Source organism: Pholcus phalangioides, unplaced genomic scaffold (genome assembly GCF_987345545.1).
Source record: "Pholcus phalangioides strain wild (caught in Gottingen) unplaced genomic scaffold, Ppha-v1.0 ptg000015l_1, whole genome shotgun sequence".
Classification (NCBI taxonomy): domain Eukaryota; kingdom Metazoa; phylum Arthropoda; class Arachnida; order Araneae; family Pholcidae; genus Pholcus; species Pholcus phalangioides.
In genome coordinates, this window is record NW_028301608.1 from 110,277,181 (window position 1) to 110,292,440 (window position 15,260).

At 35.7% G+C, this 15,260-nt stretch overlaps 1 protein-coding gene across 2 annotated transcripts in view; it reads left to right on the forward strand.

Moving 5' to 3' along the window:
- LOC149077567 (heme A synthase COX15) overlaps positions 1–9,625 on the forward strand; it is a 36,666-nt gene extending 27,041 nt beyond the window's left edge. Inside the window, exons 7-9 of one of the 2 annotated variants that reach the window (XM_089245130.1) lie at positions 4,544–4,698; positions 4,844–4,957; positions 9,094–9,625. In XM_089245130.1, coding sequence (XP_089101256.1) covers positions 4,544–4,698; positions 4,844–4,957; positions 9,094–9,234 — 410 coding nt within the window. In that variant the 3' untranslated portion in view covers positions 9,235–9,625. The remainder of the gene's footprint in view (positions 1–4,543; positions 4,699–4,843; positions 4,958–9,093) is intronic. The other variant, XM_089245131.1, reaches the window with a different exon arrangement.
- The last annotated feature ends 5,635 nt before the right edge of the window (positions 9,626–15,260 follow it).

Below are 15,260 nucleotides of genomic sequence, written 5' to 3' on the forward strand. Positions count from 1 at the left end.
GTTATTGTCATTAGTATTTGTATATTTATTGGTTTGCTTCATCCAACCATTTAAGCATTTAAAATAAGAAATTTTGCATTTGCTTATGAGGGAACTTCCACTGAGGATATTTTTATGGAGCCGAGAAAATGAATGTAGGCTCCATTTCAGTTGAATCACATACGTTAGTTAATTTTAATTGGAAGCCAACTTGAGACATATAACTTCAATTATATCTTTCAAACTTTTTATAGTTTTTAATTATCTCTTTTTTTTAAAATTTGAATTAGCTGTAGGTTTTAGAAATGCTAACTTCGTTATTACCAATACAACTGCAACATAAAAACATGGGAAGCAAATATGAAAAATATAATATTAATTATATAGTATATTAATATTAATCACGTGTTAATATTAATTATCTATATATATAAAATTGATTTTCTGTCTGTCTGTGTGTCTGTGTATGTTCTCTATACAAATCTACAATTTTAGATCGATCGTCGCCAAATTTTGTATATATACCAAATGGGACCCGACTTGAACGATAGGCTACTTTAAAAGTTTGTCAGAACAGGGCAAATGCCCCAAATGGGCAAAAAACTGTCGGGCAACAATGGTTTCTCGGCCTCAACAATCACTTTCCGAACGTTTACTTTGGTTACCATGGTTCCTTAGCAATTTTGTTTCAGACGTGTATATGCCTTTACAATGGTTTGTCATTTCTTCAACGCTGTCAGTACATGTATAATATTTATGCCTTTATAATGGTTGGCCACATTTTCAATACTGCCAGTAATGAGGTTTTTTTGAATGATGTAGTTATAATCATCAGCATCGCTTTGAGGGTCAGAGAAAGGGTGATCCTCATAGAAATCAGTGTTGATATTGCCGATTTTAATGTAGAAATACGAAAATTTGGTAGGGGGTTTTCTGTCACATCAATAATTTTAAAAATTGTATTAAATACTTGATTTTTGAAATATTGAGTTCGCTTAGAGATATATGAAGCCCAAGAGATTAAACATGAAGTAATCAGCTGGACCTACTTTCCAGTTGGATATCCAGGCAATAACATTGATTTCAACTTTTTATTTACATCTTCTCAAGCATGAAAATTAATGCCTCCGTATTGTCTTTTAATATTCAATTGCATAAATTCATGTGGGTTAGGATATTTTAAAATTAATTATGGGCCCTTAGAGTACATTTAAAAAATCCCACAGCTTTAACTAAGCATTTTTGGAAGCTGAAACAGGCAGAAATAGATAACTTGAAGGGCAGGGGGAGGGGGAATCGAAATACCTAGCGCCCTTAAAGAAGGAAAAAAAAAATATATTCATTTCTACATTTCCTTAAATCTAGATTTGTTTATTTCATGAGTCGCGCAGGAAGTCGCCATATTGGTTAACTTAGACACGGTTTGCATGTCCCTCAAAGAAAGAGGGAGATATCACGTGATCCAAAAAAGCCTCATTGAACAAAACCCGGGCAATGCCGGGTATTATAGCTAGTATAGTATATTAATATTAATCACATGTGCTAATATTAATTAATATTAAAAATATAAGCAAATATTTAAAAAAAAACCTCTGTATGCAGATGTGGCTTTTTAGGGCTTAGATATAATATCCTGTCCAAAGCATTCAAATGTACTCGTCTCTTATTTAATCGAGATTCTCTTAAAATAGATTCATCATTTGGTGTATCCTGACTGGGTAGATTTACTGACGGTACAGAAGAGGCTTTCAATTTCTTGTTAACTTTTTTCCTTTATTTTTCTCTTTCAGTGGAAGGAATTTGACTAAGGGTTCTTAATATTTTGTGTTCCATTGAAAATTTGTGCTAGTACAACGTCCACGGAACCCCCCCCCCCCCCTCGTGCTAATAAAATGAAAAAATGAAGGCCATGAACTCCTTTAAAAAATAATATTCTGTGCATAGCAATGTAAAAACAATGAGTTAATTGTTTTCTCAAGCAAGCTCATGGACCCTCTGAAGTCTTTTCTAGAACCCCTGTTTAAGAACCACTACTTTTGAGTAAGTAAAAGTAGACAAAAAGGGGGAGGGGGTAAAGATCCCTGGTTTTAAAATTTAAGAAGGGAAAGCAAAAATAGTGGTTCTTATATTTGAAAAAAAAAAATGCTTAAAGAACGTGTAAAGTTTTTTGCAGTGGGTATATGCCCCTGACATAAGTATGGGGTGACATCAGGATTTCAGAGATGCTTTGGTGGGATATGGCCTAAAAAAGGTTGGAAACCCTCACTAGTCTAGAGTCAATCTTATAGGATACTAAAATAAAGCTAATTTTTTTTAATTTTTAAAAAGTAAAAAAATTAATGAATTTTGAGGGTTTTTCCCCCATAAGGCTATCATTAGAGGATTATCCTTCCCATATCTTATGTTTTCTAATTTTTTGAGTGGGAGCCCAGCTTTACTACAATCACTTAGAGTTAAAATAAAAGAAAGAAAGAATGAGACAAAAAAAATCATAAATCATTGAAAAAACATTGATCCCAGTAAAAATCATTACAAATATTAAAAATCATTACAAATATTAAAAAACATTACAAATAATAAAAATCATTAAAAACAACATGCAAACCCCACATAGCAAATATAGAAATTACTATTGTAACATCAGGTCTCTAACATTCTTTATAAAATTTCAAAGATCAATGGATTCAGATAAACTGTTGCACAAATTACTGAATCTTTCAATAGCGAAAGACATTTATATCGATAGAAAAATACCTCAATGCAAAAATACTTTATGAGAAAGTTCTGTATTGAGGTACACGAAAATTAATTTTGGATAAGTAACAGATTGCAATCGGTTCTATTGATCAATAATTTAGGAAAAAATTTCATGTAGATATCAGAAGAATCAGTATCTAGGCATCCCAGCATCTGTTTTTTTATTATGGCCCCAGAAATCAGATAGGGATATTAAAGTATTGGCAACTAGAAAATTTTACACCACTTGTTGACTTGCAAATTGCAGTGCTTGTCTTCTTACTATTCCAGTATTAACCCCCTAGGCTGCGGGAATAGTCGAAATAAAGCTGCTCTCAAAACGGAAGCATAAAAAAAAATTCATTTTTTTCAGTTGTCTTGTGTGAAAGATAGATGGTACTCAAGTGCAGTGAAACCTATCTAAGACGGACACTTTATGAGACAGAAACCTGTCTTCGACGGAATGAAAAAGTAGTCCCTTCATTGATTAATGCTTTATATGTGTGTGTGCATCTTTATAGAATGGAAACTTGTCTGAAATGGAATATTATTTTAATCTTAACGTTCCATTTCATACAGATTTCATTTTTATAATACAATCAAAGAGAAAAGGTGTGATACAAAGAATCTGGGTTCAAACCCACAATCACCAACAAAAGAGTGATTGGGGAAAGGCAGGCACTTTACCAACGGCATACAATCATCCCTCATAGTATAAGAACAAACCTGTTAGAGAATAGAGGAATAATAAAAATATATTTAAAAAACTAAAATGTATATGCATGGTGGGGGCATCTATAATACATCATTTTAAGAACTTCATGTTAACAAATTTCTTTGAAAACTAAATTCAGACCATTTCAAGATGAGATGATGGAGCATGCTGCTAAGCTCATCATCCCTGTATGATGGAAGTATGCTGAGGGTTAATATCATGACCCTCCACAAGTGCTGGAGCTAAGAACGATTCCCATCATTTTTTTGTTTCTTTTCATGCTATAAATTCACTACATAAGGGCCCTGCCAAACATTCCAGCCTAGGAGGCATTTTCCAGAATGTTGAGGCCATGATCAATATTACAGGAAAATTTCTTTGTATGCAGTGATGGCTGGATCATTTTTTACTTCAGTAATCCTACAAATTTTCAATAATTCTGTGTAGATAATTCAGAACTTGCAATAATCTGAAATTATTACTTTAATCCCAAACTTATAATAATTCTGTGATCGAGATATAGATGGCTTCTTTCTCAGCCAGAGATATCAAGGAAACAGTTATTTTCCGGATATTATGCTGAGGTGAGCTCGGAAAGAAAAGTGTCCTGGCGGAGACGTGATGACTTTTCTTTCCGAGCTCACCTCAGCATAATATCCGGAAAATAACTGTTTCCTTGAATTCTGTGATCGTTTTCTCATCAATTAAAATTTTTCATTAATTCTAAATTTTCATAAACTTCTGTATACTTTCTTGAATGCCAACTTCCCCCTACCTCAATCTTTTAATTAAATTGTTTGATGTCCCGGGGGGGGGGGGAGCTCAAACTCATTAAGACAGCACTATTCTTGTGATAGTATGGAGGCTTGCGCTGCCTACACTTGTGCATGTAAAACAAGAAATGGGTAATCAAAATTAAATTACATTTTATCTCGTGAAGTTGCTACCTTTGTATGAATTTGCGAATTACATTAAGCTCATAAATATATTTACATATTTCATGCATACTGCAGTGCTTTTGAGAAATATGGTAATAAAATTAAATTTTATGTTAGTCAAACAGTAAGTTCAGATTTTTGTTTAATTGTATTGTATAATATTTGTATTATTTAGGTGCTTTTGTTGCTGGAATAGAAGCTGGTCTCATATACAACACATTTCCAAAAATGGCAGATCGTTGGTTGCCTTCAGACATTTGGGCTTACGTTCCCAAGTGGAGAAACTTAACAGAGAATCCCACCACTGTACAATTCAATCACAGACTATTGGTAAATAGCGTGATAACTTATTATTTCAAATAATGTATTTTTTCGTTTGTGTTCTTTTAATATTTATTGAAAATTGTGTTTGACTTTAAAATTACATATAATTTCTTCTTGGGAATTATCATGAAATCTATAATACTTATTACAGGGTGAGAGTGTTTTTTGTGCTGTGACTGCCCTCTGGTTATATTCAAGGAAATTACATTTGCCTCCCAGAGCAATGATGGCTGTAAACTGTATGCTTGCTGTTGGACTCATGCAAGTAAGTTCTTTGAATAAATTTTCATGAATGAGTGAAAATTATTGGGGTTTTTTTGGGGGAGTGGTAACCCAGGTCAGTAAAGTCTTGTTTACATAGAAAATAGAAAAAGCAGTTTTAAAACCTGCTTCAAGAATTTTCACCAATGACTGCTCCCCATTTCTTTCCTTACGAAGGAAAAACGTCATCAAGCAGGTGCTAGAACTCTCAATGCTACCGCAATATTGCACATGTAAATGGGTCTTATGATAATAACTTACTGCAACAAAGGATGTTTAGGGGCGTCACGAGTTTGATCTCAGATTGTAAGAATTTTTCCTAAAACCAACCAATGACTAATCACAGCCCTGGCCGATCATCCTGCAGTGGTTTACAGCTATCTATCTCTTACAGAGGTGGACCATGATGGGAAAATAACTGCATCTATGAGATTAAAGGACAGAAATATATGAAAATATAACAAATACAAAGGCTATAACAGGCAAAAACCCAATGAGGTGTCTGAGAAAGATGACCATAAAAAATATAGTTGTCAAGATATCTAAAATACAACCACAAAAAAACTAACACATGCAATGTTCAATTTTACATCGAACCTTCAATATGAATTGCACGTTTTTACAAACAAACCTTCTGGTCCCAAATAATATACTATTTCTTTAAACATCTTTTCCATTTATAAACTTTTAATTTTATGAACTACTTTTATAAATTAACTTGCTCTTAATAATGAGAGAAGACTATCATATTTTGGACGATTTACAGACTCTCTGTTTGCAAATTTATTCTATTACGGGTTCATAAAATCAAGCATACACTGCACTAATAATTATGAGAAAATATGATACACTGCCTATAAAAAATTAAGGTTGTCTTATCTAAGTATAGATAGATTCTCTGTCTCTCTTTATCCTAACATCAATATTATATTTCTTTTTTAAAACATGTACAGAATAGTATGTAAATGTGGAGTAGCAGAAATAAAAGAAAAATTTGAGTATTATACAGGTGGATCAAATATGAGTATAAACCGGAATTTTTTTCTCCAAAAGGGTGAGGTGTTAGTGGATGGTTCTTCAAGGGTTTTTGGCTGGTGGTTTGGATGTTTGCAGTGTTTTACTTTTTTGTGTCTGTTGCAACTCATGTCTGTACTCCAAAGCACTATTATCGAACAGGAGGTACATACATCCATTATGCAGTTCATTATTGTAAAATTCTGGCTAAAGAGGCGTAAAACCGCCTGAAATTTTGAGGAAGCTCTATGCACGTTTCAGGAAAGTTTCTGTCCAAAACTGGCAGGCTGGACATATTTGGCCATTTATTCATAACTAGCTATAATACCCGGCGCTGCCCGGGTTTTCTTCAATGAGGCTTTATGAACCACGTGATATCTCCCTCTTTCTTTGAGGGACATGCAAACCGTGTCTAAAGATAACCAATATGGCGACGTCCTGCGCGACTCACAGTGGCGTCGGAGCCGGGGGTGCTGTGGGTGCTCCCACGGAAATTTGTAGAGCGGGTTCGAGCACCCACAGAATTGATTCAAAATCGAAATTTTCTACATGAATCTCTAGACGGGCACCCACAGGTTCGAAACACTTCCGGCGCCCCTGGCGACTCATGAAATAAACAAATCTAAATTTAAAGAAACATAGAAATGAATAGTCCCCTCCCCCTTTTTTTTTGATGGGTGCTAGGTATTTCGATTCCCTCCCCCTGAACTTCAAGTTATCCATCTCTGCCTGTTTCAGCTTCCAAAAATGCTTAATTAAAGCTGTGGAATTTTTTCGATGCACTTTACGGGGCCCATAACTAATTTTAAAAACATCCTAAACTATATGAATTTATGCAAATAAATATCAAAAGACAATACGGAGACATTAATTTTCATGCTTGAGAAGATATAAATAAAAAGTTGAAATCAATGTTATTACATGGATATCCAACTCAAAAGTAGATCCGGCAAATTATTCATATTTTTAATTTTCTGGGCTTCGTATCTCCAAGTGAATTCAATGTTTCAAAAATCGAGAATTCAATTTAATTTTTAAAATTATTGATGTGGCAGGGAACCCCCCCCCCCCCCCACTAAATTTCCGTATTTATGCAGTTAAATCGGCAATTTTAGCACTGATTTCTATGAGGATCGCCCTTTTCCTGACTCTCAAAGCGATGATGGTGATGATTATGACGTCTATTCAAAAAGTTTCATTACTGAGAGTATATTGAGAATGTGGCAAACCATTATAAAGGCATAAACTACTATACATATACTAACAGGATTAAAGAAGTGACAAACCGTTGTAAAGGCATATACACGTCTGAAACGCATTGCTAGGGAACCACGGTAACCAAAGTAAACGTTCGGAAAGTGATTGTTAAGGCCCAAAAACCATTGTTGCCGGACAGTTTTTTGCCCATTTGGGGCATTTGCCCTGGTCTGACGAAATTTTAAAGTAGCCTATCGTTCAAGTCGGGTCGCATTTGGTATATATGCAAAATTTGGCGACGATCGATCTAAAATTGTAGATTTGTATAGAGAACATACACACACACAGACACACAGAAAATCAATTTTATATATATAGATTGGAATTTTTATGCTTAAAAATGAAGGGGGGATGTGTTCTATACTTTGAAGATTGCCACGGCTTCAAATTGACAATGGTCGATAGAGCCTGGGTGGTGCATGGTATGAAATGCCACGGCTTCATTGTAAATGAGACACAATCAAGGCCATAGTGAGAGCAAGCCTAGTCTCCCTCCCCCGAAATGTTAGAAAATGACTGATTTTTAAGGAATAACATGTAAAAATCTATTGTTCTATCACCTTGGTCCCCCCCCCCAAATACTAGTTATTGCATATTATGTTCAATTTTTTGCATATTCAAAGCTTTTTAAACCAATTTCTATTTAAATTCTCAACTATATTTTTGATATACAAAAAATAGAACCGCTTGAATGCATTTTTTAAAAACACGGAAATTGAAAACTTTTATACTATTATTTTGAAATCGGCAGCGGCCGGATAGAACCTCTAAGTGGGCTGCAGTTTGTCTATCATCCATCCATTTGCCCATGTAATCCATCATGTACAAATTCATAAAAGGTTTCGATCTGTAATTTTTCATGAAAAGTTTTTGTATTGGAAATAATCTCGAATCAGGTAGAAAAGCATATTTTGATTGCCAAAAGATCTGTTATTTGTAAATGAACAGTGCAATTGTCCAAATAAAATTTCTTCCTCTCACTTAAAACATTTCGATTTAGCCTGAAGTGGATTTTAGTTGGTTGCGGCCCCGGTCGCAAGAGAAAACATTGGGCCCCTTAAATTAGAAAAAAGTGTAAAGTTTGGGTTTTTTGGGCCCTTCAGAAGTCGAGGCCCCGGACGCAAGCTCGGTGTGCTCGCCATTAAATCCACCTCTGGATTTAGCTTTCTCAATCATCTTTTGCTCAAATATTTTAGAAATCATTCACATATATCTGAGGTTTTTCTAGGCAAACAGGTTTAGTTATCAGGTTCCAAACAGAGGAATAACAGGAAGTAATCTTACTCAAAGATGTAGGGGAGAATCTTCCACACATATCAATCAACAAACAAATGACAGAAATTATGAGACATAAGATTTTTGAAACACACGAGAGTTAATGTCTTCTTAAAATTAAAATTTTTCCAATGGGTGATTTCTGAAAATGAGGTGTGATAACACCGTACATAGTCTACTACAGTGGGATGTGATCATCATGTGTCGTGTTAGAGAGGTTTTCTCCCATTGAATTTAATATTGTGCTAAACATGGGAATAATAAATTTCAAGTTGTCAGGGTAGTTGAACTATTCGTGCATTGCGTTTTTTTATGGGGGTCGCACTGTACTTATTTTTATTTCTTTGTGAACTTTTCTAATAAATTAGTATTTTGGTATATTTAGTCATGTTCATCAAGTCAGAAAAACAAAAAATATATACAAATAAGCAGCGGAAAAGCCTGTTTACTGCATGTGCCTACAGACACATTTCAGCTCCATGTTGTAATCTGAATGGGGTGTATAGAAGTTTATTATGTTGATTGAAGTAAAAGCACTTGTAGGTGGTTCATAATTATTTCATGAAAATTTGTTTTTGCTCTTTACTTATTCAGGTTGGTCTAGGTATCACAACACTGCTGATGCAAGTTCAAAAACATCTTGCTGCGACTCATCAAGCAGGAGCTCTGACACTTCTCTCCATAGCAGTTTGGCTAACTCATGAGCTGAAGTTTCTCAAGCATATACCAAAATAATAGCGAGCCTTTGTGTACTGCTGGAATGAACTGTTTTTCGTGTTGCAGCAACAATATTTATACATTTGCATTTTTGCAAAAGTTATGAGACCATAAGGCCTGTGTGTAATGTATGAATTGAATTTTTGTTTGCTGCCAATGTTATTTTGTCTGATTTGCGGCAGAAAAAAAAAGGAGAAAGAAAGCATTCAAAGAACAAGGTGGCCTTAATATTTATAAATTGATCTTGTAAGTATTTCTGGTGAAAATGTTGTGAGAGAACTTCAAATTTACAAAGAACTGATCTGATTTGGTGTTAAATCGTGCTAATCAGTGAACCAAATCATTAATTCATCATTAATTCACCAAAACAATTTTTTATAAAATAAATAAATTTGATTTTAAATACCTTAAAATGTAATATTAAAATTAATATCACATTATATGCAAAATCAAAATATGAAGTGTGCTTTCATAATACAGTGAAACCTGTCTTGAACGGAATCAAAAGATAGTCTGATGGTTAATGCTTTGATGTGCGCCTTTGTTAAATGGAAATATGTCTATAAAACAGAATATATTATTTCAGTCTCTAGACGTTCCGTTTTGTGCAGGTTTCACTGTACATATAACAGGGGTGCAAGAACTGCGCCGAAACGGTTCTCTTGCTACATGGTGTGCTAAGGCGCCGAATCCCTGCGCATTTGCGCCAATTCTTGTTTGTGGGTCGCGGAGGTACCGCTAATGCACTGTAGTGCGTCAAATACCCAGAATTTAGGAAAAAGAAGCATGGAAATTTTGTTCACGGGACGCGTTCTTTCCGAGACATGGAAAAAGATACGGAGGGAGAAACTTCAATTTTTTTTCACTTCCCACCATCTACCACAATCGCGTTATCTCGTGACCTTGGAAATTAGTTCTACTACCTTGAAGTATAAAGTCCTATACTGTTATTGGTTAACCGGCGGGCTATCAAAGTCCCTGAATGAATATGCCGAATTTTCCGACTTCGGAGACCGTTTTTTCTCCTGCGGGTTATAGTTGTATACTGAAAATAACGGTAATTTCGCGGCTGCCAACCTGCGTTCAGAGACGGCATACATCGAAAAGGGGATTGGTTTACTCGTTTAAATTACCGACATTTTCCGAAGGTCATTGGGAAAAAATGGGGTCTGTAAAAACTCCAGCTAAAATATTCATAGTTTTGTCATCTAGCCACTATGCGGTCGTGTGGTTATCGTCGGCGGTTGCCGATCGTGACAATTTCACATTGCGAAAATCCGGATTTGGTGAACATACACACACACAGGGGCTGCTCAAGGAAAAAAAATTCTACCCATGCGGAATCTATTTTTGGCGCTACTGACGGCGTTTTTTTTTTGTTTTTTTTTTTGTTCAACAAAGCTTTTTTTTCACCCTTTCAACTCCATTTGGCACCCCTCCTAGAGCGGCGCCCAATATGGCCTCACGGTCCGCCACTGCATTGGTGGGGAGGGGCATGCTCTTAACTATAGTCAAAGGAAGGAGTTTGTACTAGGAGCATGTGCTTATTTTACATAACTTCTGTGAGATACCTTTTTTATATTAATGTCCTACCTTTCCAAAACATGTTGTTGGAGAGAATGAAACGTCTGCACCTTTTCTTGTTTTTGTTCATTGCTGGGATGGTACATTACTCCCTCACGTGTTGCTGGGATGTTGCTTAACAGTGTATCACCAACAGAACTAATTAATTATGTGTGATGAATGGGTTGCACTACAATTCAAAGAATTCCAAGAAGTGAAATCAGTTCAGAGAATAGAGAGATAGATATTGGGCAGACATATTCAAACTTTGTAACCTTGAAAGCAGCCCAAAGTTCAAAATTTTGCCAGTTTTGTTGAAGGCTTTTTTTATCTTTAGCACATGGTAACGCAGGCAGTGAAAGAGTTCATTGTTAACAAATAAATAAAAGTCTGTTCGAACATTGAAAAATCTGTCCATCCAATGCTTTAATGGAATAAGACATACAAAATCTTATGTTCAAGGGCATGAAAAATTTGAAAAAAACTGTCATTGAGATGCTGAACTTCTGAAAGCGACTCGTGATTCTTAATGTATTAACATGCTATTAGGTTGAGAGATTGTTTAAGTAAATAAGGTATTTATATTTTTCTTATTTTTTGCATTTTGTTTTTAAATTTAATAATTCCTTTAAATTCTGTGAAAAGCTTTTTTTTTTTTCACGGAAACCCTTATTATATTCTGCACGCACTTTTTTTGCTATATCAGGATGAATAAGATTTTGGTGTTCAAGCAGCAGAAATTCTTGCTGCCTGGGTTTTTAGTATGCATGTTGCTTAATTGGAAAAGTCTAATAATTTTTATTCATCATTTCAGTAATGCATGTTTTAATAGTGACAGATAAGATAATTCAGAAAAAATTTAAATGGATTTTAATTTGTGAAGGAAATTTATTTAGAATTATTTGTTTCAACCATTTTTGGCAAAACTTTTGGCATTTCACAGAAAAATTACTCCTTATATTGCAGATGTAGTTCGTTTTTAATTCTGCTCCATTTTTAAAATTTCTGCTCCAAAAATGAAATTTGCTGCTCCGAAATAGATGAGGTGTGCTTGCACCCCTGATATAAGGAACATAATTTTGTTTAATACAAAAATTATTCCTGTAAAAAAACTTTCAGTGGAGAATTAGCTTTGTCTGAAACATAACTTTTATTATTATTCCCACTGAATATTTTTATTTTGTATAAATGTATAAAATTCATGTGCTAATTTATTATTATTATTTTTTTGTATAGAATTATTTTCCAACCAGGTAGAGCTTTTTTCATAAAAATATTTCTCTAAGAAGTATGTGTCCATGTTTTAATGTCTATGAAGTTGAAATTATTTAATAAATTGGGATAATTAAATATTTGAATGTGATTTCTATGAATCCAGTGGGACATATTTTGCATTTATGCAGGGCCGCAACTAGATGCTTGGTCAGCCGGAGAAGCATGCATTTTGGCTCCCCCATGTAATTTTGAGGGAGAGGGTAAAATTTTTTTCCCTCTCTGTGTGGTCACAACCAAACCCGCCTGCACCCTCTTAGTTGCCACTCTGCATTTATGGGCAGATAATTGTGGAAAATTTCACCCTAAGATGTTGTCTCTCGAATTAAACACTGTTTTTGAATTATTTGCTTTATTGCTGCAAAGTATATAGAGTTTCTTTAAAAAAAAAAAAATTGTTCCTGGCATGTTTTGTCTTATTAACTTGTTTATTTTAATAAATATCACTTGAAGCGTATGAATTATGTTAATGGTTGAGAATGAAAAATATTTCAAATTTATTGGTGAAAAATCATTTGGGATTTTTCAAAAAATAATTTTCATACATCTATAGTACAGATTCAATAGCAAGATTTTCAAATTTTGTTTGAAAGCATAACTCTAGATTTGTAGGTAGAATTTATATATATATTTTGTATATTTCAGCCTGTTGATTATACTTTTTATTTATGTGCAATATTTATTGAATATTAACTGTTACTTTTATCAGGACTCTCACATAACAGATTCTAGAATTTTCGAGACCCTTTTCTGCAAAAAACATTTTCTAGTAAATTTATGGTTTCTCTTGTTTCCCAAATGTGAGCCAGTTACCCCCGCTTCCCTTTGAAAAATTCTCATCACTCAATAAAAAATAAATAAAAAATTGCTTGCACTGTAAAATAAATAAAAGTTGTACAGTGTAAGCAATTAAAATTTTATTGCAGAAATTGAGCGTCAACATCAAAATACAAAAGTTAATACAAGGAATTTCTCAAATGTTATCTCATGAAAATACTATGTCATAGGCAGAAGCAGATTCAAAGAAGAAAGTGTAAAGTTCGTGTTTTGTAGGGTTCTTCAGAAGTCGGGATGCGCACCCAGTGCCCTTCCGTTAAATCTGTCTGTGGCCATTGATTGGGTAGTATTTCTCTCAAAGTGTGCATCATGACGAGTTTGTTTATTCATGTGGGCTCAACAGAAATACACACATTCAGTTCTTTGAACTGATGTGGTGGGATACATTTTAATCCACTGTGATGATTTGGAGAAATGCTTCATTGCCCCCGACTGGACTGTCACCGTGAGGATCCTGTTTTGAAACCCTGTAGGTGACACATTGGTGGTCAGCTGAAGTTGGTTTATTGAGGCTTTCCAACTTCGAGGCATGAATTCGAACTGCTCCCCTATTTGAAAAAGTCTCTCCCCAGAAGGCAAGCAGACCTTCAACACAATACTATATTTGCCGCTCATTTCGAAATGTGAGAGATATGGTAGCACTAGTATAATACGAAACATGCACAACTCTAGCAACTTAAATACGTTAAAGCGAGGGATATATATGCATAACATGCACCTATTCATTAGAAATACCCATCCAACTGTGAATACGTTTTTTTTTTCTCCATGAGAAATTCCTCGGGGAATATGCGGTTTAGTATTAAAATAAGCGCCCCAACGCTGGGGTGGGAAGCTCCGGGTATTGGACCAGAGGGGGACGCCGAATTCATCCTTTATCTGCTCCTGCATTGCACGGGCGTCAAAATGTGTGATTGCCCGGAATGACGAAGTATCTATTTGTGGCCCTGGGAGTAGCTCTTCATTTCCTGTCATTATTAATTTTCCAGTGATTTTCAGAAAAAATTGGGAAATTTGTATTCCTTTGGCGTCATGCTTGAAGAATACTGGCAATTTGCCGTGTTTTAAATGAAATTTGTTATTTCTCTCAATGGAAGAAGTATGGTCAGCGTATGGAAATTTGTTGCGAAAGATGACACTGCAAATACAGAGATCTCCGTACAGAAGAAGCACTGGTCCTGCAATGCCAGCCGATGCAAAGGCTTGCTCATCCTTGTGTTGATTATTGCGTCAATGCGTATTTGCCGACAATGCTGAGGAGATGCAGCGGATGCTGGACGTAACATATACATTTGCCGAAACACAGGGGTTGCAGTTTTCCGCAGGCAAATGTAAAATTATGCATCTGGTCAGTACTGAAGATCTCGCTCCCAGATCCAATGAAACAACCTTCCACCTTGGCGACATCACTGTAGATCCCTGCAATGAATACAAATATCTTGGAGTCAAGATCAGTGCTGGCCCGGGAATATGGAAGACCCACAACCGGGATCTGACCACAAAAGCCTTAAAATTCCAGGGGCTCATCAAAAGTAGAGCACTCTACTCCTACAACAGATATGAGGTTGCAAGACTTCTATGGAAGGCCGTGGCGGTACCATCTCTTTCTTGTGCAGATGCAGTTCTGGTCTTCGACCAAACAACCAGAAGGGCTCTGGAAGCTGCTCAGACCTCGGTTTGTAGATTCGCCCTCGGAGCGACCTCACTCGCAGCAACGTGCGCAATCCAAGGTGAAGTTGGTATCTCCACCTTTGAAGTAAGGGAAGCAAGATCAAAACTATCATACGTCGCCCGACTTTGGTCACTGGATGATCGTAGAGTGGTGAAAAAACTCTTCATCTACTCTTTCTATTGCCTCCAAAGTACATCCTGGTGGCGTAGGACCAACTTCCTCGGTAAAAAGTATCTTAACACGCTAGTGCTACAAAACATCCAGCGACCAGGTCAAGCAATTAAAACATCGATTCGCAAGAAGGCCCACGAATTGTGGAGGCAAGAAGTACTAAAGAAATCATCATTGAACTACTATTGCAGGAAGTTGGCCTATTCCTGGGAGAGCGCGTATGATGGATCTCTTCCATCAACACTCCTCTTCAAAGCTCGGACTCGCTCACTGGAGACAAACCACCGTCTTGCTAAGTTCACTGTGAACATGATCGCTACATGCCCTCTCTGCAGGATGAACGAGGAAACCATAGAACACATCCTATTACACTGTCCTGAATTGTCACGCTGCCAAATGTACCTACAAGAGCCTCCAGATGTAGATGAACGTGTTGCTTTTAGACTCGGTCTAAACATTAGAAGACCATCTGACAAGGAAAAAATCGTGAATGACACGAAAGCACTGCTAATGCAGTGGCATAGCAAAA